The sequence below is a fragment of the Falco rusticolus genome, chromosome 16 (assembly GCF_015220075.1).
Source record: "Falco rusticolus isolate bFalRus1 chromosome 16, bFalRus1.pri, whole genome shotgun sequence".
NCBI lineage: Eukaryota > Metazoa > Chordata > Aves > Falconiformes > Falconidae > Falco > Falco rusticolus.
The window spans coordinates 6,802,037-6,827,029 of record NC_051202.1 but is presented as its reverse complement, the minus strand read 5'-3'; the positions used below and the strand labels follow the sequence as shown (position 1 = coordinate 6,827,029).

General features: G+C 54.4%; 1 protein-coding gene across 1 annotated transcript in view; it reads right to left on the bottom strand.

The window, feature by feature from the left end:
- The window catches only part of DSCAML1 (DS cell adhesion molecule like 1), a 117,536-nt gene extending 93,043 nt beyond the window's left edge, over window positions 1–24,493 (bottom strand). Inside the window, 3 exon segments of the mRNA XM_037409996.1 lie at window positions 11,785–11,931; window positions 15,579–15,896; window positions 24,344–24,493. Of these exon segments, the coding sequence (XP_037265893.1) occupies window positions 11,785–11,931; window positions 15,579–15,896; window positions 24,344–24,386 (508 nt within the window). The 5' untranslated portion in view covers window positions 24,387–24,493.
- Between the last annotated feature and the right edge of the window lie 500 nt (window positions 24,494–24,993).

The following is a 24,993-nucleotide window of genomic DNA, read 5'->3' as shown; positions in this document are numbered from 1 at the left end:
AGACCACATGCAGCTTCCTCCGCAACCTTCTAACAAGCCACATTTTCAGAAGCACTTTAGCTGTGTTGGGCACTTAGGAACCTAATCCCTATTGACTCTGAATGAGATTTATATTCCTGAATGGCTAGCTCACTTGTGAAAGAGGTCCCTGGGTCATTTAGAGCCTTTCAGAGATTTCACCCAACATCCCCGAGTCATTTATTAGCCTTTTAATATCATTCATCAACAAAAAACACAGACTCTCACCCCAGCAAGCCCCTGGTGCAGGCCCTGGGGTCTGCAGTAACCCCCCCCACACACACCCCCCAGCACCAGGGGCTACCAGAAACTCTCAGAAGGGGCTGAGGACACATCCAATAGTCCCAACCCGGGCTGTGCCCGCCAACCTGGTGCTGGCAGCCCTGAGGTGGGACAGAGCATCCTATTGCTCTTTGGGGCTGCCAGTTGCTGGGGGCAGAGCCTGCAGCTTCGCCTGCGTCCATGTGGCAGCACAAACGGCAAAGGGCAGCGATCTGAGGAGCCCTCCTTCAGCACGTTAGTGCCAAGGCTTCACAGCTTATGAAATGGAGTCCTGAAATGGCTGGTGTATTTGTAGATCTTGTGCGTGACTAAATCAAGAGGAACAATAAGATCTTTTTCCAGATTCGGCAAACATCAGTATAATAAAAAAAATTAATTATATGCTTGAACACATGCACCAGAGCAATGCCCTGTATTTTCTCCTAATTGTTCTCCAAGCCTTACAGAGCCACATTTAAATAAAAATGAAGCAGTTATTTAAACCGCAATTAAAGATGGAGCAATTTATTTTTAAACTAGAACTATCATCAGCAGAGCAGGAGAGGAGGAAGGGGAGCTACGCGGGGACCGCACCTCACGCCACGTTGGGCAGATGCCACAGTCCACCGGAGCCATCGGCCAGGTGCTCCACGAAGGCAGGCGTGGCAGCAGCAGCACTGCACCCGGCAGGCACTGAGCATGTGCTTCCTTGAGACCCCCTCCCCCCCAAAGCAGCACAGGCTGCATCACCCTCCATGACCAACCCTGGCAGCTGGCATGGACTGCAACCACAGCAGCCCCAGAGCCCTCTGGCCTGCTCTTGCCCCAAGCCAGCGACCCCAGAGCCTCGGTGCAGCTACAAGAAGGACAGGGATTTTAGTTGTAAGCCCACACGAAGGTTTAGCCCTTGCTCCACCAGCTGAGAGCAGCTCCTCCCTGGCAAACGTGCAGCCTCAGTGGCATCTCAAAGTGCGCCAGGACCAGGCACTGTGGATGCGATTCAGGGAGGCATCTGCACCTCTGTGCTCATTTCCGTCTACCCAGGTGCCCGCCACTGTCCACCCACCGCCCAGCCCTGCTAGCTCCGAGGAAGTTCACCCAGGGAACTCAGCCCTCCCTGCCCCAGCGAGGTGACCATCAGGCACCATCCCATGCCAGGGGCAGGGAGCATCCTCTACAGAGAAGGCTGCTGCTGCACTGCTGGGAGGGGGCTGGGGAGGGAGGAAGAGAAGCAACCACAACAAAAACCCACCCTCTCTTTTCATAAGACAGCAGAATTTATCAGCCTGCAGCCCTTCACATCTGTCTCCTCATACAAAATGAAAGAGGCTTTGAAAAACAGAGGAGATGAAATAAAGCCGTCTGTGTTGGGAAGCTGGCATCTCTGCCACTGTCACTGTCACCATGGTAGGAATAATGACCGTGATTGTTTCTGCATCTGTGTATGTGCACGGGTGCACGGGAAGGAGGGGGGCGGAAGACGCACAACCGCACCACCACCACAGCCGCCCCCTCCCCACAGGCAAGCACCCCGACCCTGCTGCCGCCCGCTCAGGATGAGCTGGCCATGCACATGCGAGCCTCCCCAGTGGACGCATCAGCGGTGATGGCACGAAGCAGCGATGACTTCAGCTCTGCTAACACACAGCGCCAGCTCCTCTCCCGCTGCAGCCCAGCACAAGGCCCCAGGGGCAGGTGGCTCAAGCTCACAAAAACACGTGGTTTGAAAAGAAGTTTTGACCTGAACAGTTTTCACATCACTGGCTTTGCCATAGCAATGACTGCCATGCTGCCCTGATAGGTGCAGCTCCCTGGGGGAGACCCTTGAGGCAGTAGGATGGGAGCCAGCATTGTCTTCACTCCAGTAGGTGACAATTAAAAAGAAGATGTAAAAGGAAAAAGATTCAGGCAGGGTGGAGAACCTGAACATGCCAGCAAACAGCTAGCGAAGCAAACCCTTTCCCTCCAAAGCCATTTCTCAGAGCCCAGCTTGGGCATTTTCAAGGGATTTTGATGCTTTCCAAGCCCATCAGGCTGGTAGCAGCCCTGCAGAGCCTGCCAGGCAGAAGGGTGGCTCCTGACGATCTTTAGGCAAGGTGGCCCATGGTGAACATGGTTGCAGCCCCTGTAGGAAGCCCCTGCAGCATCCCTGAGCCCAGCCGGGCTGCAGCCTCCATGCCCGGCACACACACTGTCCTGCCTGGCACATGGGGCCACGATCACAGCACCAGCCGAGCTGCTCTAGTGCCTTACAGAAATTCATATCCCAGAGGATTTCAGCTCTCCTTCAGCAGGGAGGTCTTTAAAATGCACAAAAGCATTACAATTTAGCAAACGCCTTCTGATCAAGGAGACAAGACCATAGCCCTTGTAGTTCAGTGAGGACCTGTATCCTCTGAGCTCAGTTACGCAGGCAGTAGGGAGCAGCAGCAGGTTCACCAAGGCGCAGAAGGCACGTGTAGCACCAGATTTCATTATACAGCTCAGCTCCGCTGTGAGCTGGGCCCTGTAACCTTTTCCAAGGGCTGGTTCTCAGCAGAGAAGCCTCTCGCAAGGATATGCAGCATACGGTCCAAGGGTCTCCACGCACCTCCAGGCAAGCCCAGCGAACTCGTAAGGCAGAGAACGCATGTCACCACAGGAGGTTAATCAGCCCCTGGCTGCACCTCTGAACTCATCCTGCCCAGGCCATTCCCCTTCCCTGCATGCCACCAGAGGGGTGCTCCGGAGGACTTTCCTCTCGTTCCTAACTTCTTTGCAATCTCCTGCAAAACTGCAATTTGCAATTCAGAGCATCACTGGAACAGCCTACCCAGCGTGCACATCCTGCTGGCTGCCACTAGCAGACCGTTCCTCCATGTGTCTCCTCCTGCTCTCTGCACTCCAGTAACTTCTTTCACACAAATCACCTCAATCCTCACGCCAGAGTCATTGCTGAAGGTTTGTACCCAGTGGGTATCGTGGCTGTTGTCTCCAAAAAGGTGTCCTCTGCCTTGGGTAGCTGTCCCAAAGCAGCGAGCGGAGCACACAGCAGCGCTCACCACCCTTCGCTCTGATGTTCCCCACGGGTCCGCACGCATTCCCCTCTTCTGCTGGGACAGTCCATGTGCTGAGCTTAGGCAGCACCGACGTAATGCAGGGATGTGGCACGGCCTCCTCCACACTCATCATCACCCTCACCACCACCGCTGCCGGGGATCTTGACGTAGAACCCAAGCCCTCCGCAGCTCAGGCAGACGCGGGGCCAGTGGCGTCATGCAGCAAATGAACCTCCTGCTGGGTCTGGGTTAGACGTCAGGCAGGGATTTACAGCCCACTTGCCTCCTGTGGCTGCTCCAAACCCTCATCCATCCATCCATCCATCCCACCCTCTACATGCCATTTGTCCCTTCCCTATGGCACAATGCTCCTTGGGGTGGCTGAAGATTTACGCTTACAGGTACACAGGGAGATGGCACCTCCACGAACAGCTACTCCTCTGTATGTCATGCCTTGGAGCTTGATGTGCTGTATTTGGCTTGTGCTCTATCATCCCGCAGGGCTTGGAGCAGGGGCAAGGACATCGTGAGGGGCTGGGATGCCAAGTGCTAGATCAACAGCACTTTTCCTGCTTCAAAACCCTCCGCATCTTTTCTTCTCTACCCTGCAGAGGAAGCAGTCAAAGACTTCCTTGCTCTGATCTCTGAGGAAGCACTCCCCTCCTGCAGAAGCTGCAGCAGCTCAGCAAAAGCAGCAAACAGCTTTGGCTCAGGATGGCCCAAGCCCAGTTTCAAGCAAATCTTCATTCGCAATCTGCTGCATGGGCAACAAGGTCGGGAGCCTGCAAAATCCAGCCTTTTACACCAGGGGAAAGCAGCTAGAGCTGCACTCGGGAAGGGGACCCCCTGGAAACCCACCGTGCCCCAACCTTTCATCACAAGCATTTGGTTGTGCGGGACTCCCAGGATCCCAGGTCTCGTCCACCCGAAGGGCTGCCTGCCAGCATCTCCCCAGCAGCACCAGCACTGCTGCAGCACGGCTGGGCACCAGGAGCACCCAGCAGTGCCCCAGCCATGGGGGCACATGGACCAAGGCAGCCAGCCCTTGTCTCACCCCTGCCTGCCCTGCGTCACTTCCCGGGGGCACCTGCGGCCACAGGGTGCTCGCACCTCGCCGCTCACAGGCATTTTATTTACTTGTTGTAGTCCCTTTTTTTCAGTGTGTGTGCATGCGTGTGCAAGATTGTCTCCAACGTGACTCTGCATTATCAGGGCTATAATGAGTCCTTGTTAAAGTGGATTTGATGGAATAATTATATTCCAAAAAAACCTGCGGGAAAGTGCTCTCCCCTCTTAAAGGGCAGGATCATCAAACGTTCTCGCCACATTATTTGCAGTCACACCTTCTGCTGCATCTGCTCCTTTTAAAATCTCTAACTCCAATCTGATCTGAATATATAAATCTGAATTATCACAGCGAAAGGAGATGTGCTCACACCTTTTTTTATCTGTTGCCATGGCGATTAGATAAAATTCACGCCAAGTCTCTGGGGAAGGATGAAATGATTTCAGACAGAATCTCACCCCACTTGGTGAGAATAACGCCTGGAGCTACTTCCCTCTGTAACAGGTCTGGGCACATGTCGCAGCCACAGAGGGTGGCAAGGGGTGGGGGAGAAGCCAGGACACCTTTAGAGATCTCGGGATCGACAGGGGAAAAGGTTCTGCAGCACCCCTAGATAGGCTAGGGTAGGACAATGCTCAAATAAATCACATCAGGCTGCTCCACGCTGCAAGTCAACCCATCTCAGGCAGAAGCTACAAAATTTAATTGAAAAGGCCAATTCCGCGCCAGCCTTTTGCCCAATCGTCACAGCTTTTGTCTCAGAGCTGCACACACCAGGAGGGAGCAGGGCAGGAGACAGCAGCAACCCAGGCTCCCTCCTCTCCTGGGAGAAGCAGCAGGTCTCAGCCACCAGCCCCATTGCAGGTGACACCCAGGACAGGACAACAGGTGACACCCAGGACAGGACAACAGGCTGGCCCTGTGCCTGCCGCGCTCGGACCTGCAGGCTGCTTGCTCCCAGGCACCTCACTTGAAACCAGCTGGGGTTATTCCACATTCAAGCAAAACCAAATAAAAATGCTAACAGCCGGCAACAATCCTCAGAAACTTATCTCCTGTTCCCAAACCATCTCGATGAAGACAAACACATAAACAAGGGTTGCCTTTCGCCTGGCCATGTTTATTCCGTCCCAGCTTCCAGCTTTTTGCTAGTAACATGAGACTGATGTCCCCCAGAACAAGCCTATTGATACGAGGACAATGCTGAATTATCCAGGTCCTGGCTTTTCTGCCCCTTGGATCGTCCCTCCACATCCCCTGGCACGCAGCACCCCGGCGGGGAGGGAATGCTGCATCCATAAATCCTCGCCTGGTGTTCAATTGCTGGTAGCCTCCCACCGCGTCCCTAGACTCACCACGTCTCGAGATGGATTGCAGTGGAATTTGTGTACGCTTACACTTTCTGCTATTTTAGAGAAAAATGTAACGGGTGGCAGATGTTGCAAGGTACAGCAGAGGAGAGCGTACATCTTCAGGGCGGACAGCCACATTTAACCACAAGAAAGCTACTGCAGTTTTATTTCCCACATCACTGAAGAGTGGCTGAGATAAGTTTAAGAATCCCCTAAACAGCCTTGGGCACTACAGAGGATGGGACAGAAAGGGTGATTCAGGTCAAATTAAGCTCATAGCTGAACCAATGCAAACAGATTAGCTTAGATATTTTCAAAACTCCTAAAAGGCTACAGTTCAATCAAGAACATACACAAAAACGTATCTAAAACTTCACAGAACTCATTTTTTTTCAGTTCCACCCTTCTGGCAAGCTTTATGTTTTGCTTTCCAGAGAAAAGATTTTGTGGATATTCAGTGACTAAGTAAGTACATCCAAGTTTCTGCAGCCCTCAGAGGATATGTGTTAGGGTTGCTGAGAAAAACAGCACCCTTAGAAATGCCTGTACCTTGAAAAGTGCTGTATTTAGGTTTTTTCCAACACAATCTATCAAGTACATGACACAGAAGCACCAAATAGCAGCTCAGCTCTGGGCTTGCCAGCCCAGGAATGCTTATCGCCTCCAAAACATTGCTCTTCCGTGCTGCCCTTGCGAGTCACAGGCTACACAAGGTGGGATGAAAAACGCCATCAGCTTTCCCTCACAGCTGATGCAATGCCATTACACCCGTGAGGATGCCACTTTTGTTCTCCAGGGACACCACGGAGAGCCAACCTGGGCAACATTAGGCCCACACACCCAAGCGACATCCCACATCCCAGCCCAGCACACGACCTCCCAAGGCAAATCCCACCATGCTCTCGGGATGCGCCAGAGCAGACATGCATCGATGGCCAAAGGACTGGAGCCCAACGACAGCAGGCAACCACCCTCAGGGCTGTCCTCCCCACCCAGCACGGTGCTCCTGATAGCACAACGGGCACCAGCCTGGTCTGGTGCCGTGTCTGTGCCACGAAGGGCGAAGCTGGGTGCGTTTCCATCACTGAGGCAGCTGGGGAACGGCTTGGGTCTAAGTGCACAGGCACGCACGTGCTCACAGGGCTGCAGGAGCCAAGCAGTGCTTGAACGCACGCATGCAGCCACAGAGGAGGGGTTGACAATCACTCAAAAATCCACTCTTTCTAGTGTCTCAAGTAGCTCTCCACATCACCACGTGCTTTTGTAAACCGCAGCTGGACACACGCTCCACGAGCACCCACATACGTGGGATCCACACTAGCATGACTGCGACATCCCAGTTCTGCAGGGCCTGCTGACACCGAGCTACAGCCGTGCAATGCCCGAAGAGAGGATGAGTCCGTGCCATGAACTGCCATTTCTGTGCCACAACAGCCAGACCACGGTGACTAAAGCAGCTTCAGTCACACATGCAACAGAGTTCCTCTGTGGCAAATCAAAGCCATGCGAGCGCCTGCGAGACTCTTCATGTTAGCCAGCCTGGTGACAGTACTTTCAAAAAAAAAAAAAAAAACAAAACAAAACACACACCCACTGTTCACCACACTGAGTTCTTAAACTGGTTCGTTGCAGGAGTTAATCCCTCTTTCCCTACAGAAAAGGGAGAGGGGTCTGCAAAACATGCTGCTCAACTGCAGCCCTCCTACCCTTCTCCTGTTACTCCCCACAAATACATATCAAAATTCATCAACAGCAACAGAGTTTGAAGTCACAGCCTGGGTGCCAAGTGCAGTCTTACACACAGCGCCTGGTCCTGTAAGCACCACAGCTTTGCTCCCAGTCAGCACCAGCCTACATTAAATGCCACAGTCCTGCAAGCGGTGCTGCATGTTTGCGACAAGGCTGAGAACGAAAGGCAAGATCGATTTTGATGTGAGCACCAGCAAAGCAAATGGGTTTTTGAAAACCCTATAATTTCTCTGCAACCCTTGACTTCACTAAACACACATTTTTAGACTGCAGCACAGTTAGGTAGGCATTACACCAAAATGAGCTGCACTAATGATGATTTATGTGCAGGATAACCTTCCATAAAGAATTTATCTGTGATTTCAGGGTAAGTTACAGTGTTGCCAAGTTAACCAAATCATGTAACTCGCCACCCAAACCCCCTCCTGCAGCAGGGCCGCACAGGCATAGAGCACTGCCCTGCAACTGCTTGGAGACCTCTCCAAATGCAAACCCAGCAGGTGCTCCTGAAGAGACACACTTGCCTGGGACTTGGACAGAAGAAAGCCAGGCAGAGGCACCCTGTGTAAGGCTCCTGGGCTGGCGAGAGCAGCAGCAGCCCAAGCAACGTGCATGGCATGCCCGATGCTCCCTGCACCATGCAGGATGCTGCACCTGCATCCCACCACGCCAGCCCATCCCTGGCAGCAGGGCATCGCAGGGACCTGCGTGATGATGGAGGGTTTCATTCAGGCACCTCCACGGGGAAGCAGGCGGCTCTCCAGCAGGGCTCTCTGCTGGCAAGACACCTCCAGCAAGCGCTGCCGATGCCAGTCTGGCCCCACCAAGGTCCTTCACCCACCAGCAAACTGCCATCAGAAGAGCAGCAAGGCTTGTCTGAAAAGACACATCGCAAAGGTCCAGCAGCAGAGGTTGGGAGCCCTGTAATCCTAATTAAGGACAAAAAGAACCCAAGAAAGCGCACAAAAGGGCCACCCAGGCCACATACGGCCAGAGGCCTGAGCTCATGAGAACAGCAGCCCCCAGGGAAATGCTCACCTCAGCTGTTTCTGAGCTACAAAATATTTTGGTTTGGCAGGGGTAAACCCAGGGATGCTAAGGAAAACAGCATTTGCTGTGAAAATAGTCACTTAAAAAGAGTTTTCTGCCACAGAGCGGTGTGGATGGAGACTTTTTTCCCCACTCCTGCATGCTAGAACTGTTCATCCCCTGCTGCACCAAGCCTTGCCAGGCAGATGCGCAGCCTTCCACAGGACGCACCTAGGGGAAAGTTTTGGGAAAAACAGTGAGTTTGGCACACTTAAAGTCAGGAGAGAACGCTACGTTACACAGCCAGCTGTAAATACAGCTTGGATGTTCTTCTGAAGGAGCTGCGGTACTTCCAGAAACCTTTTCTTTTTGCAGGCTGACTGGAGGAGAGCTGTGTCGGCACAACCGCTTGATCTTACAATTCAGAAAGCATGTCTGCGGCTGAATGGAGCTATTAGGCCTCAGCACCACTTTTCAGCATTTCTCAGCCTTCACACCGTTCACTCTGAACAGCAGGGACCCCCTTGTCCTCTCCTCATCTTCCTTGCTCAGAATTAGGACTGAAGCAGAGGTTCACCAGAGGTCAAGACAAGACCACGGTTTTGGTAACAGCAAAGCCAGTTTTAGCTCTAACAGAGGCGCAATAAGGAAATAAGCTTCAGGCAGATACTATATTTGTAATCCAACGGCAAAACATGTTTGCTTGTGTTGACTCTGCACTGTAACACAATTTATATGTTCTGTCTTTAGGGTAATTATTGCTTTAGAATGTTAAAATCGTTCCACTCTAATTAAATCATCATTAAAAAATCCACTGCCACAGCAAACTTGAGAATAAGTCTGGTTAAGATCACGCAAGTGCACGAATGCTTAGTTGATAAACTTGCTGCCGAGCAAACCAGCCACGCTCTGCAAACAAGGTGCATGGGCACTGCTCTGCTCCATCCTGAAGAACCCTGTGTGGCGTGAGCAGCCGCTGCCCACCAGCAAGTGCCGCTGGAGCTGGCACAGCACCCCCCAAGGAACAAACACCACTGCTGCTCGGGCTGGTGGGCCTCGCCGTGCCCCGCTTGCCAAACAGCACAAGCGCGGGGTGGGCAGAGCATCACCACCCAAGCGTCTCACTGCCCCAGGAGGTGGGCGTCACAAACTCCTTGGTCCCATCCACCGCAGAGAAACCCACCTTGGACTCACTTGTTCATGCAGACACAACTGTTTCCTGGGGCTGCACTGAGCAGAGAAGGGCTGACAAAGCTGTGGTGCCAGCCTGTGCCCTACCGAAGGGTGCCATGCTTTTTCCAAACACCAGCTGGCCTCCAGGTAAGCCGCCCCAAACACGCTTTTAAACTGCTCTCTTAGATCACCCGGAGGTTTCTCACCCACCAAAATGAAACAGACGTTTCCACCGTATTCCAAAACACTCTGAAGTGCCAGAAGCTCCTTACACAGGCTCATGCCCAAGGAAGACATTTGTAAGCAAAAGTCTCCCTTTCCGGGCAAAAGGCTGCTGCAGGCGCAGGCTGGCTGCTGATCAACACAAGCTCATCACTCCGAACGCCCATCCAGGGAAGCCCACATTCCCGAGGCAAAGAGTTTCACATCACATTTCATCCCAAGACTGTCAGAAAGGGGTCAGGGCTGGGGAGGGGGGGCTCTGCAGACTCGGGTCCCGACCACGAGAAGACACCTGGCTCACAGCCCTGGCGCTGCAAACCGTGACAGGCCCCATGCCAGCCTCAGTCAGGAGGGGTGCCCAGCTCCCCTGCCACACAGGGGGCTGCAGGCAGCCCCTGCCCGCGCATCACAGCCCTGGGGGGCATCACTCTGCTTCCCATTGCCTGCCCCCAAGGGTACAGGTCACGCTGAGTCAGCAGATGAGCTGTGCTCAGGAGGCATGGGCGAGAGCCTCCAGAGCCCTCAGGAGAACCTGTCACCCCCCTCCAGGTGAAGCACTTTGGTCCATAAGCCCCTTAAGAAAGAAACATCCCTGCAAGAGGGATTAGAGCAAATCGCCTCTCATGCTTGGTCAGCGGCTGCCCCAGCAGGCGCAAGGCTCAGGCCCTGCTCCTGGTGGCATCTGCTCCCCACAACACTGCCAGCGCAGCAACACTGAGCCCTGGAGGAGCTTTGGGACTTGCTGACCTGTGAGCAAATACCAAGCACAGAGCATTCACTTTGGGCAAAATCCTTTAATTCTCTCTGGATCCTCCTGGGGAAAACAGTATTGATTGCTTTACTACTAGCTTACACATGCTGTGATGGGCAGCCAGTGCTGCCATCAATACCAACTCCAAGAAGGGAGCCAAAAGGTCACCCCAGGACATGGGACTGGCCCTACACAGTGCCCAGCACCTGCCCACAGCCCCTGCACTGCTTCAAAGCCTGTGACAAGCCAGGAGGGCACAGGAGCCAGCGCCCGCAGCACCAGCACGGCTTGGCGAGCAGTTTGCCAGGTTGCTCTCCCCTCGTGCTGAGCTGCACAGACGTGCCTGGTAGGCCGTGTCCCATCAATGCCACCTCTCCTCCCTCTGCCCCAGGGGACCGGCTGGGGGAAGACCCCAGTTTCAGAGGCTCCCTGCTCCCACAGGAACCCAGGGTGCCCTGCACCTGCCAAAAACATGTGTGGAACGACCCAGGGACAAACCCAGAGCTGCAACATCCCTGCACAGGTGGGGGCTGCTGTCCCTCCTGCAGCCCCCTTCCCCACAGATCAGTCAGCGCCGAGTGGGACATGTCCCAGGCTACAAGGCAGGCACATGAGATGAAGGGTGCCAGCAGCTTCCAGGTGCCAGCACAGGGAAGGGGCACATGATGCCGTTTTTACTGAGTTCTTTTCCCCACAGCTGAATCAGTTGTGAAAACTTGCTGGAATAGTTACTGGCGCATCACCTGACAACATGAAAACCAGCTCTGCCTGCAGAAGTCAGGACACAGACAGCAAGGACAGGCTCTTTTTCTGTTCTCCGAGCCCCAGCTGCCAGGTACCCGACGCTCACAGGCACACAGGTGAAGCCAGGACGGGGACACCAAAGATCCATGAGCCCAGAGATACACAAAGTACCAACCACAGCACCAAGGAGACCCTGAACACATCTGCTCACACCACCAGCATTTTCCAGTATAAAGCCGCAAGACTGTCATCAATAAAAGCCTTTGCTTGGACTGCACAGGCACCGACAATAAGCGAGAAAAAAAGATCCTCCATGACAGGGAGTCTCACCCATGGCAAAGCAGGTCACTTTTTCCAAGAGAACAGTGGGTCCTCTCTTACCTGGGATGATAGAAACGGTGTCTTTCTCCCAGGACACAACACTAACGTATTCCTGCACTGAAGAGGGGATGAGGCACTTGAAAACAGCCACGTTTCCACGCATCGACCTTTGGTCCTCCACCCGAACGGTGTACGGTTCCCTGAAAACTGTAGAGAAAAGCAGATGGTTGGTAGCATGACAGTGCTGGAGAAAAACACACTTCCTTTTGCTTTAATCCCACGTTTCCCAAACAAACCAACCCACCCAGCAACAAACTGCTTCCATCCAAAACACTTGGCCCATCTTCCCGGGGAAGAAAGCGGCTCTCCTTGGGAGACCGTAGCCCTGGGCTTGGCAGGCAGGGGGTGGTCTGGCCCAGCTCCTGCTGCTGGAACCCTGCGATGGTCCCCAGCATCACCCAAACTTGTCACCAAAGCAAGCTGCTGACTTTGTAGCCAGCAAAACTGCTAAGGCAGGGGGTTGCAGCACCCCAATTTCAGTACAGGGACCACGGGCATCTCGTAGCTGTAACGTTCAACCTGCCACCTCGGGAGGTAATCATGTCACTGCTGGGTGCGTGCTGAAAATACAGCTGGGAGGCACCTGGGAGACACAGCACCCTCCTAAACCCACCAGAGGAATATTTAGGGAAGCATATGACAAATTTCCAAGACATGCCACAGTGGGAGCCATGAGCTGTCCCCACCACGCACCCTGTTCCTCAGGGAGATGCACATCCCTTTGACAGCTCCACTCTGCTCCCTGGACCAGTGACAAGGAACTCCCCAGTGCCACAACCCTCCAGTGGCACTCACTAGGTAAGGTGGATCCACCCCAGCCTCTTCAAAAAGACAAAATGATGTCACCATGCCCAGCAACACATGCAGGCACCATAAACTCCTAAAATTCAAATATAAAATGCAGTGAGTGCAGGTGCCTCCTTACTGTGATGATAATTGTGCCCTGTAGGACGTGGGCACCTAAGCATCACTATCATGAGACATGCATTCACTTCATCATTTAAAAACAGCCCTTGGCCAGAACAGAAGCAGCTCAACGAATCTCCCAAGACAGAACTCAAAAAGCAGCCCCAAAAGGAAGGTGTTTTCCCCGAGTGGAAAGCACCTGCCGGCAATGCATCACGTGTTGCACAAACAAGCAAGCAGCGAGAGGGTGACAGTATTTCCACCCTGGATTCCCAAGCTTTCAGGACATGCTGCTCTGCTGCAAAAGTGGGGGGACAGACCCAGGGGCACATGCCAGGCTGCACACCCCCAGGTGTGTGGTGACACTTGCCAGCAGGATCCGCACACCAGCTGCCTGGTAGAGGAGACCAGCAGCAGCAATAAGGTATTAAGTTCCGAGCTGCAGAGGGCTGGCTCACCCTCACCTGCCCGCAGCTCAGCCACCCCCCGGCGGGCAGAGCCCCCCTGCCCCAAGGGGATGCAGGGAAGAGGGCTCTGAGTGACCCCTGGCTGGCTCTGGTTACCCACCCGGTGCCCCGGTGGGGAGGACGAGGGTCTGCACCGCGAGGGCACAGGGAGAAGCCTACCATGGAAAGGCACTCCAGAGCCAAAGCAGATTAGCTAGCAAAAGCTTCCTTAATCACATGGAGCAGGAGGTTTATTCACGGGCTTTAGAGGCCAGCGGGGACCACGAAGAGCATCCAGCCTGGCCTCCTGCACACTCACTGCCACCGCCCAGCCCACAGCAGACCTCGTCCACCGGCACCCACACTCACCCCCACGGCTGCCCCAGCAGCTCTGACCCACACCAGCCTCCACAGCCTGGGCTTCTGGCCTTTGGGAATAATTCCCACAAGGGTAATGTACAGCCACAACTAGCACACTTAATTTCCATTGGCTAGAGAGATTTGCTCCATGTGCTCACCAACAAATTTTCCAAAGCTTCCAGAGATTTTTCCAATTCCTTATATTTTCAACTGCATTTTACTCATTTGCTTTCTTTGTACAGCTTTAATTGGCTTCCCTCGGTGCATTGCCATTACAAAGCACTGGGGAGCGACTGGGATGCAAGATGACCAGGAGGAAACAGAAGTAGGGGAATGTTTCACAACCATTTCCAAGTGCCATAAAGCCGAAGCACTTTGAGCTGCCACAGCTGGTGCCATCGTGGTGGCCCTTGGAGCCCTGCGTGTGGGCCCCCACTATGTTGTACTCACGCCTCCTGCTAATTGCACCTGCTAATGTGACAGGGAACGCTGCGCTCCCAGCTGAATTCCCACTGGCAGCAGGCGTGCATTCAACCCAGTATTGAGAGAGGGGGGTGAAAGCCAGGACACAGCTCTGCTACTGGCTTGCTATGATCCCAAGGAAGAAGAGTGAAGCAAAGGCTGCCTGCCCAGCAGGGAGGCAAGGACCAATGCAGCACATGCAGAGCAGCTCTCCGGACAGCCAGAGCAGCCATCCTTGCTGCTCAAGCCCTGGGCACCCGCAGCCCCCAGCACCCCTTGCCAGGGAGGTCTGCAGAACTCCGCAGTCTCAAGCTATGTCAAGCCCAGGGTCACCAGCGCCAGAGGGGCCACAATCATCCACTCAAACACAAGCCACCCCCATGCAGGCAATTGCCCAGGGCCAGCAGGGGTGCCACAGGGGCCACTCAACCTGCTGCACCCACCCCGGGTTGCCAGCCAGCACCAGCTGGCCACAGCGCTCACCGCTGCCCAGCACGAGGAGGGTACCAGCTCCACGCTGCACGTCGCATTTACTACACCCTATCTGCCCCTGTCCCTCCTCCACCGAGCTGTGGTTTATAGGTAACCTGATAGCGCTGGTAAATAATTCACTCTGCGGAAGGGGGTTAATACCAATTTACTCTGCAGTACAAGGTATTAAAATAAAAAACCCTGTAGTCACTTCTGTCATGTTCCCTCTGCTAGCCCCACTTTTAATAGGTTACATAATGAAGCCATTCCTGGGCTATTAGCCCTCCTCAGCCTGGTCAATAATTTACTATAATGGCTTTTGGAATCAGCTCTTTGCTTTTTTTTTTCTTAATAAGCCTTGGCATGCTGGGGCTGGATGCTATAGTAGGAACAGACAGGCTCGAGGAGGGCTGTGGGACAGAGTGGGGGTCTCTCCACCAAGGACAGATGTGGTCCGGCTCCTCCCACAGTCATGAAACCCCCCAATGCATGGTTGGGTGCAATAATATCTGTTCAAAGGGAGAGGATCTCTCCTGCTGCAAGGCTGCAGCCACACCACAGCCTCCAGGCACTTGGTGGAGACCCCCAAGCTGCACATCCTTTCCCTGCTGGTCACCCCAGCCCTCTCCCAGCCGGTAACAGGCCGGTGCAGAACTGCGGAGGTGCAGAACCAGTGGTTAACTACAGCAGGATGCTGTTTTGCAAACAGGTACTGGCAAGCCTGCTTACCCAGCACCCTGTCCTTCTCCCTGCTCTCCATCCGTGCAGCATCCACCAGTTCCCTCACAACAGGCCAATGCAGCAGCCCTGGTTCTGTGCTCTGCTCCCTGGGCAGCAGCACCATGCAGCAGGGCTGCCAGACCAACCCACGGTGCAGGCAATGCAGCACGGCACAGCAGCCCTTGCAAGGCAGCAGGCACTGGGTCCCGCTGCTCCATGCAGGATTGCCTGGTCCCATCCCCATTCAGAACAGCCTGGCTCTGCAAGTGGGACAGCAGCGGTGCTGTCCCGATGGTCAGCGTTCCTGGTCCATGCCAGGGAGGCAGAGGCAAGCGAGGTGAGCTCATCAGGCCAAGCAGCAAGGCAAGGAGATGACTGGAGAAAAGCCAGCACCTCGTCCAAACCCCAGCACCCACAAAGAGCTCCTACCTGCTTTAACACGGATATTTGGGCTCCTGATTTTGCCAGCCGAGTTCTCCGCGGTGCAGAAGTAGTCGTTGTCGTGGATAAAGCTATTGAAGGCTGATGGCGAGAAGGAGTAGAGCTGCAAAGTCCCATTGGCATGGACATGCCGGATGTGGGGCACATCGTAGATGTCGTCGCCTGTGGCCAGGTACCACCGAAGGACAGCGCTGGGTGACCCTGCTGCCGGGCAGGGGATCACCACCCCCACTGTGCTGGAGAAGGTGACCTGCTGGATAGAGTCGTTCACAAAGTAGAGGCTGGTTCCAACATCTTCAGCATGTGCTGCAGAGAAAGCAGAGGCCACAACGGCAAAGGGTTACTGCAGAAATCGCCAATCCCCACCAGCACAGACAGCACCCCTGAGCCCAGCCCCTGGCCCCACACGCAGCAAAGGAGCATCAGCGCGTAGGCTGGAAGCATAAAGGCCACCTTCACAGGCCAGCGCTCTTGCTGGCAGCATGGATCAGGGATCACAGGCACCTAAGCAGGACAGCTAGGGGCTGTGCAAGCAAGGAAGGGTACCCAGGGTGTCCCCTCCAAGGCCCCCCCAGGTGGCCGTATGCACCCAGGTGGCACTGAGCACACAGTCCCACCATGCCTCAGCACCCACAGACCTGAGGACACCCACGTGCAACGATGACAAACCAAGCTGAAGAAACCAACACCATTTCTCCTGCAAAGCACAACATCCCCCAGCCTGGAGCAGCAGCCAGGCAGCATACCCCTGCCTCATTGCTCCCCCAGCACAGCCCTGGCCAGCCTGCGGCTGCAGAAGCCCATCGGTGCCAACACCCTCAGTGCAAGCCCCCCCCAAGCAGGGCAGAGATCTTCCCCGCTGCCTCTAAACCCCAGGAGAGGGGCCTGAAAATGGGGTTCAGTGCTGCTCCCCTCTCCCAGAGGGAAGCCCAGTCCCATCCTGCCCTAAGCCTGAGCTGCCACCAGTGCTGGTCATCCTTCCACCACCCAGCAAAGACTGAGACACCCAGAGTTCATGGGCACAGTCTGGGCAGAGCTTGCAGCCGCTCGGATGGCCAGGGGCAGCTCTCCAGGGCACCGCAGAAAAGCACTTTCCTTCTTCAAAATGAGGGAAAGGACCTCTTCACCCAACTCCTCCAGCCTCTCCTTCCCACTCTGCAGGACCACGAGCTCCCCTTTCTCAACCAAAGCCAGCAAGATTGGCTATAAATAAGGATGAGGAGGCCCCCAGTCACTTAGATCCGTTTTCTTTTTTTAGTCGCACTCTTTCCAAGTGGGCGGAAGGACAGGGATATAGAAAGCGGCCCTCGGCGGGTGTATTAATAGCTCTGGCTGAGAACACCGCTCGTGGTGCCGCAGAGCCAATAAGCAGATCACTACCGTGCCGCCGGTTCAAAACGAGTCACGGGGGACCCTCTGTGACCTCAATTCCTTAACTTGGGGAGGAGGGGACAGGAGCAGGAGGGGACAGGAGCAGGAGGGGAGAAGGAAAGCCTCATCCATACAGATAGCCTTGCCTCGGCTCTGAGGGCGAGCGCACCGCGGCTGCTCACCTGAGGAAAGGCTGGTTGGGTGTCACTGGCCACAACCACTCACATCTCCCTGCAAAGCTTTCTCCAGCGCCCAGCGGCGAGCACACGCCTCTCCTGCCTTGGTGCTGTGCCACCAGCCTGCTCCACACCGTCCTCAACCTGGTCAAGATGGGAAACTCCAAAGCACCTCACCCCTTCCCAGAGCAGAGTCCTCTCCATCCTTCTCCCAGCTGGACGTACAACCTCATTGCCTCTTTCAGCACCCATGAAATCAGAGGCGAGAGCATCTGGTTCTTGCTCTCTGCGTATTCTGCACTGAAGCATCACCTAAAAAGACAATGTTTCCTCCTTTGCCTACACAGAGCCCTGCTGTCCCCCATCAGGGGCACTGCCCAGCCAAGCCACCCACGCAGCAGACTAGCTGACTAGCAAGGTCCAGCACTGCCACCACAAGAAACAACAGATTTACAGGTGGAGAAAGCACCTCCATATCTCCACACACATCAGTTCCCTGTGTCCAGGCACAGGTAGAAGTAGACAAAGCCATTTATTTTTCCCTCCCTCAGTGACAAGCACCAGAAGGACGGACCAGGGGAGGAAAGCACTCCAGCCGAACCTCCTGCACAGCAGCGCCAGGCTTTGCAGAGCTACGGGGCCACAGCACGGCCCTGCAGATGTCATTTTGTGACATCTCCAGCCTGGTTTGTCGTCATGAATCAGCATTTCCCTTCATCAGAACAGCATGGTGCTTCTCCCAAATACATGAAAGAGAAAAACGCACATTTGCAGGCAGAGGAAGGAAAACAAAGCACGCGGCAGCAGCAGTGTGCTATTTGTGGTAAAGCCTGTCGCTCGAGCAAAGCAGAAGATGGCTGGAGCGAGGGCACATGGTATGCAAGGTGCACAGCAAAAGCCACCCTTCGCCCATCCTCCAGCTTTGGATCAGGAACATTTCACTGTGCTCAGCACCCCGCCATCCACCCAGCTCTGCCCCAGGCCCCATCCAGCATCTCCACCCCAGATCCCAGACCACAGCTTGAGAAGGCTTCTGCCGTAATAAAGATCATAGAACATCCATGGCCTGGCAAGGAAGTATCTTTTTGCCAGGCAGCACCCAGGAAGGTTTAGAGCTGGACGGGTGAGGAGTGGAAAAAACCCTCATAAACAAAAAAAATCGTATTACCCATAAAGCTTTTTCAGGTCAAAGGGGGAAACGGATTTTTAATAGAAAATGGAAGTTATGGGATTGGCAATAGTTATGTGACAGACGCATAGAGTTAAATCCATATAATCTCCTTTACCATTTAGCATTGAGCACCATCCTAATTCCATGTTTCATAAAACTGTCTCCAAATCACTGAGAGAGATTAAAAATTTAGAAATAGCACTGCAATATTTTTAAACCAGAAATCACTGCTCACATCTGGTCAGATGTCCTGACCCTAACCTAAATATCGAGGGCATTAATTCACATGAACCTGAAAAAGAGGAGTCTAGAGGAGTCAAAATGGAACAGTTGCCGCTGGGGAAAATGCAGCGATGCAGGTGTGCAGCACCAGTCCTGGAGACTGGCCCACCAGTAGCTGGAAGCTACACAAAGCCCAGCACACAGCCGGACACAGTCTAGCTTGCTCTGAAAGGCATCTATTTTAAGTTATCAGAGTGCAATCTTCCCAAATTGTAGCAAATTACAACCTAGAGGTATTGAAATATTAATATCTCTATCTGAGCTGGGAGAAGCAAGTCATTTTGCTATCATCCCTTCGGAATATTTACCAGTCTCGATAGCTGGACTTCCCAAACTCCACCACCATCAGCAGCACAGCCAACCTCAGCACTGCAAAGTGCTGCGCTGCACAGGTGGCACTCATTTGCTCTAACGAGCGAGCAGCCATCAACTGACCCCAGGATCTGTCACCAAGCCACATATTTCTGGAAGAGGCAGCTGAGACGTAGGTGCGAGTCCTGCACAGGCTGAAACCTCAGCGTGAGCAAGCACAGAAGTGCCATCACCTCCCAGGCGAGTGCCCAGCAATGCAAACCCTTCTCTCCTCCAAACCTCACGGAGAAGAGCCTGTCCCTTTCTACGAAGCAGATTTAGGACTGGGCTCAGACAATGACCAGCTTTGTGCCCCGCACAATTAGGCAGACGTTTCTCCTGAGCTAAGAAGGTTTTTCTGCCTGCGATGCACATCACCCATGTTAGCAAGCTGCTTGCTCATGACCTCACAGCCCGTGCTGTGCCCACCCAAACCCAGCAAGTTTCTCAAAGCTGAGCAAGGTCTTCTGGACATCAGTAACTGGGTGGAAACCCAACAGAGATGGGAAAAAGCTGAACAAGCTGTGTTTCAAGGGTGTTTACACAAACCTCTGGGCATGGACAATCCAGCCTGGGCCGATATGGTTCCTCAAGGGGTGGCAGAGGTCCCTGATTGCCAGAGTACTTCTTTACAAAAGAGCAGCCACTCTAGGCTTGACTATTTGCCACAACTAAGCATGTTGCTGGCATTCAAAAGGAGGTTTTGCAGCACCTCAGAAAGGGCAGGCACCAGACTCAAGCTCACAGTACCCCATCAGCAGCACCTTTCCTGAGATCTTCCCCCTGGGCTTGGTGGCCTGAGGCTGGGTACCCACCCCAGCCTTCCTCCAAGGCCAGGCGAGATGCTGCTGAGGCAGCACCACAGCAGAAATCCCACCAAAGGGACTGCAGGAGCCAGCGGGACTTCTCCAACAACCAACTGTAATGGGCTGCAGGGATGCTGTGAAGAACAGCAGGCTAATCGCCACCTCACCACTCATTTATTATCCTCATTAAGGGTGTTTGACACCTGCCCTGTTCAAGGAGAAAGCGAACTGAAGCCTGGCACGCATAGCGGGGCGGGAATTACAGGTAGGTGGCAAGTCCTAATATTTTCTCTCTACTGCCTTAAGATACAACAGTAATTCCATCACATACTGCCTGCACACTTGTAATGCAGGAGCGGTCTTTGGCCTCCCCTGGAATGAGCTTCCTCCCAGCCCTCATCTTCAGGACATTTTTAATAGCCTTCCTCCTAATGAAGGGAGTGACCTTGGAGCCGACAGAGCAAGAAGTGGCATCTTGAAGCATCACGGAAGGGACGGCGAGAGAATCAGCTGAGAAGAGGTGAGAAACGCAAGGCTGGTACCCCTTCAAGCGGAGCACAGGAGGTGCACACACTGCCAGGAGCGCAGCACAGCCACACGGGATGCCACCCCACCGCTGGGGCTTTCCAGCCCAAAGGGTTAAAGCCACGACTGCAGCTGAGTGGCCTCCCCCGCTACACACGCCAGCAACTCAGGGACCAGTCTCAGGGGTGTGGAATTTGTGCCATGAAATGCTGAGCACAGCCTGGGGCATTCAGCTGGTGCCCAGCACAGCAGCAGCAATGGCAAGTACCTGCCATAGCACCTTCCCCGCCTCGACACTGCATTTTGGGCAGCGCAGGAGTCCCACCCTTGTGGCACAGCCCCTCTGGCCTGACACAGTGGCCACTGTCACTGGGAACTGAAGAGGGAGTAAAGGAGAATGGTGCCTCTGGTCCTCTGCGGGTAAGGGCACTGCTCAAACATGCTTGGAGTGCAGGCGCCTGCTCCTTAATGCATCTGCATGGAAATTAAGGCCTGAACCACCTCCAGTTATTATGACAGCACCCAGGCTGAGGCTGTAACCCTTGCCTGGGAAAAAAAAAGAAGCTCTCCCTGCTGATCTGCCTGGCCCCTGAACCTCCCGTGTCAGCTTGCTAGAAGTACCAGTCTCACCACCCCATCCACACAGGGGGCTGACACAAAGCTGGGCATCCCCAGCTCTGCACATCCCCCAGTTCTGCACCGCCTCCCAAGCCCCCCAACCTGCCCGAGCTCCCCCCAAGGGTCCTCTGCCTTGGGGGGCCGAGGAGCAAGCCCAGGGCCCACAGGCAACAGCCTCTCCCACCCCTTCCACAGCCCACCTCCACATGTCAGCCATGCTGAACACGAACCCTGAGGAGCTGTAGCCAAGTCCCATGGGGACAACCGGTGACGTTACCAAGCCTGGGTGACAGCAAGGTCCCCCCCAGGGAGGCTGGGGCCAAGCCGATACGAGGGGACGCACCAGAGGCTGTGCACACCTGCTGCTGGGCTTCCTCTGGAGCCGCTGGACCATGCTGCTCGGCACGCTGCAGCCTGCACGCTCGCTTTTCAAGGCAGAGACGAGGATTTCCACCACACAGCCGACAGGTGTGGGAAACGAGGGGAACGGATCAAAAGGGCAAGCTCTGAAACCTCGCTCACCTTCTTCCCCCCTCCAAGTTGCACTCACTCCCTTCTCTCATGGAGAGGAGCCGGCACAGCCCTTTCAAAGAGGCAGCAGCTGGGGCAGGCAGCAAGCGTTAGCACGAGTCGGGAAATGGATTTCCTAAATGTTTGGTACAGCTCTGCTGGCAGATGATGGCGGCGACATGCAGATTGTATGCGGTGGGGTTTGTTTCTTAAGGATCTACAAGCAGGGAAAGGGTAACTCACAAAACCATGATTATGTAAAAATATGTAGCTGGCTATAATCTAGATTTCAAAGACAAGAAACACTCTGCACCCAAACCTGCCACTGCATAAGCCTCCCAGGAACGCACGCGTCACAACGACTGCAACAACCGCACACCTTCCTCCTTCGTGCCCTCCTAGGAAGTTGCACTTATTCACAGCCTGCTTATCTGGGTGTGAGATGACTTCACGTTATCCAAGGCACAGCTCAGAACCCGCGTGCTGCCATGTCAGAAGAATTCCTGCCACAAAGAGAGGCTTCCAGCTCTATGCTTGCGCGGGGCTCATTCAGCCACCTCAAAGGAGGATGGAGCGCTCCCCATCCCTCCGCCTCGGGACCATATAGGCAGAGACCAGAGCACGGCAGCAGAATGGCGCCCTGTGCCACAGCTGCCCAAAGCTGAGCCTACAGCTCCCAGGCAGCCCCTGGCTCCAGGAAGGGCTGCTCGGTAGCACACCCCTGGCACCCGCCACTCGTGCAAGGCACAGCCTATTCCTCCGGAGAACAAATGCACCAAGAAATAACTAGGGTTGCCTATATCAATTTTCTCATCCAAAGGCAGGAGCAGCCCTAAGCCCATGCCAGGTGCAGGTAAGGGCTCCGGGCAAGTCACCATCGTGGCTCCTTGTGCTGGGAAATTTTGGCTATCCGCAGGATAAACAAACACCGGGCATGGCAAGGAATTCAGCACTGCAGGCTTCTCCTCCGTGCATTTAATGAGGCCTCCATGTTTTATTTCAGAGACAAATGAGCGCTGTGCCACACTGGGGGGCTGAGATGGGGAAAGATTAAAAAACGCGAGCTGCATCGTTCACTGCACCCAATACAGGAACATCATGTAAATATAATGCCAATATAAATCAGGCGGCAGGGACATCCAGCAAGAACAGACAGGGAGACGCTTTCCCAGCTCCAAGCCTCTCAATTTTGACCAGTATGTTCTTCATCGCACCGCTTGCCACTCGCCTCCCCTCCTCCTCTGCCTGGCTGCTCTCGCTCGCACTGCCAGACCATCTTCCTGCTCAACTCCCCGATTGTTTGCTTGCCAACCGCCTATTTTCGGTTATTTTATAAGCAGGGGAGAAATAAGCAGCTACAGCCCATCAAGGGATTTCTAAACTTCAGTGGTCCCCTGCATCAAATGTGTATTTGCTTTCAGTTTCTACTTGAGCTCTTGTTCTACAGCAGGAACATGTTAAAAGGATGTGCTTCGATGCCCAGAAATATTAAGTATCCAAAAGGTTTATCATGCATTAAGCAATTCATTTTTTTTAGCCTATTATTATAATGAAACTTCCATTGTATTGCTGTCCTCTCTTTGGAACCATTTCACTTTAACACTTTCCATCACCAGGTCTGTTCAACACTGAAGATACATTTAATTTCTTAAAAAAAAAAAAAAAAAAAAAATGAGGCCATGAGGAGTTGTGCTAATGGAGGCTTTTAATTTGCTCTTCTCAGAAGAGATAGCTCTGTGGGAAGAGATCCCTTTTCCAAGAAGCTGGGGCTGAAAACATGCAAAAGCAATAAACCCAGCACAGCTCTTTATTATTTTGACTGGGGGGAGGGGGGGGGGGGGACGACACACACACAAATCATAGCATCCTTCACAGTTATTTATTTTCAGATCTGTTTTTTCCTTTTAGCACCGTAAAAAATGCAAATGTAAGCAAAGCAGATGCTGGCACGTTCAGCTCAGTGGATCCTATAACACAATAGCGATTTTGGGGTAAAGCTCCCAAACGCAGCTTTACTCCAGCTCACATAAAACGGCTACTCCATAATTAATAATTGATGGAATAATTGATCATCACCACACAACTGGCCTGGATGCCCTATTAAACCTTGGTAAATATTTTTCATGGGATTAACATTCAGATAAATGGGTAATGTAATAGGCAGCAAGAGAAGTCTCATGAAAGGAGGCAGCTCCGTCCCCTTTCTTTCACTTTCCTCATCTGCTAAAATTTTCCCCTCACCGTTCTCAAACGTCAAAAAAAGCTAAATAGGGCAAATGTCATCTTACACCCCCCAAGCAGACCATTTCCCAAAAGGTGGGCACTTCCATCACCACATCTGCAGGTTGGGTCATGTGCAAGAAGGGCAATTTATTACAGAAACATAATTAAAAATTCCCACAGATTTGGGAACGGGCAATTCCTTTATGTAACGTCGATTGATTGTTGTTCCAAACGCACCGCGGTTTCACCGCCTGCCTCACGCACGGCTCCTTGCCTTGATTTTTTTAATTGCATCTCTAGCAGAGCGTCGGTTTGGAGCATTACCTCTGTAGATCCGAACGGCAGTCACTTAATCTCTAACTTTACATTAATCTCTAACCTAAGCGCGTGTCTCCTTGACACACTTGTTCCCTGGTTGTTCCCCCCCCCAGCCCCGCACCCAACGGGATTTACACCAGGGCGCTGGGCCACCCTTCCCACCGCCTTCCCGGGGGGGAGGATGCGGTTTGGAAGGCGCCGGGATCAGCGCGATGCTGCGAGCGGTCCCGTCGGTGCGGGACTCCCGCTGCCCACGGGGAGCTCCCGGAGCGGCTCCGCCATCGCCCCCAGCCCCACGACGGGGACCTCCGGGGACAAGCAACCCGAGGGGTGCCACGAGTGGGGGAGAGCCCATCACTACCACTCTCACACACACCCCACCCCCTTCCCAGGGCCACTTACCTTTCCGCAAAGAGTACAGCAGGAAAAAAGTTACCAGCCACATGCCATAAAGAGCAGCCGTGGCCCGGGGCTGGCGCAATGTGGGGCGGTGCGGTGCCCGGTGCGGTGCCCCGGCGTGCCGCGCTCCCTGCCGCCGCGCTGCCAGCCAGGGTGAGGTGCCCGGAGCCGAGCTGCAGCCGCTCCTCCTCCCCGAGCCCGGCGAGTGGCGTCGGGAGGGTGGGCCGGGCTGCCGCGCCTGCCCCCGCCTTCCTCCTCCTCCTCCTCCTCGCCCGGCCCGGGCTGCGAGCGGCGGCTGCCCCGGCCCCGCTGCCGGCAGGCTGCCCGGCGGCTCCCCATCCCGCACCGGCGGCTCCCCATCCCGCACCGGCGGCTCCCCATCCCGCACCGGCGGCTCCCCATCCCGCACCGGCGGCTCCCCATCCCGCACCGGCGGCTCCCCATCCCGCACCGGCGGCTCCCCATCCCGCACCGGCGGCTCCCCATCCCGCACCGGCGGCTCCCCATCCCGCACCGGCGGCTCCGGCTCTGCCCCGCGGTCCCGTCTGGGGCTGGGAACAGGGGGACAACCAGGCCACCCGCTCTCCTCCTCCCCGGCCTCTGGGATGCTTTATTGAGCAGCCCGGGGACAGAAACCAGGTTTTCCGGCACCA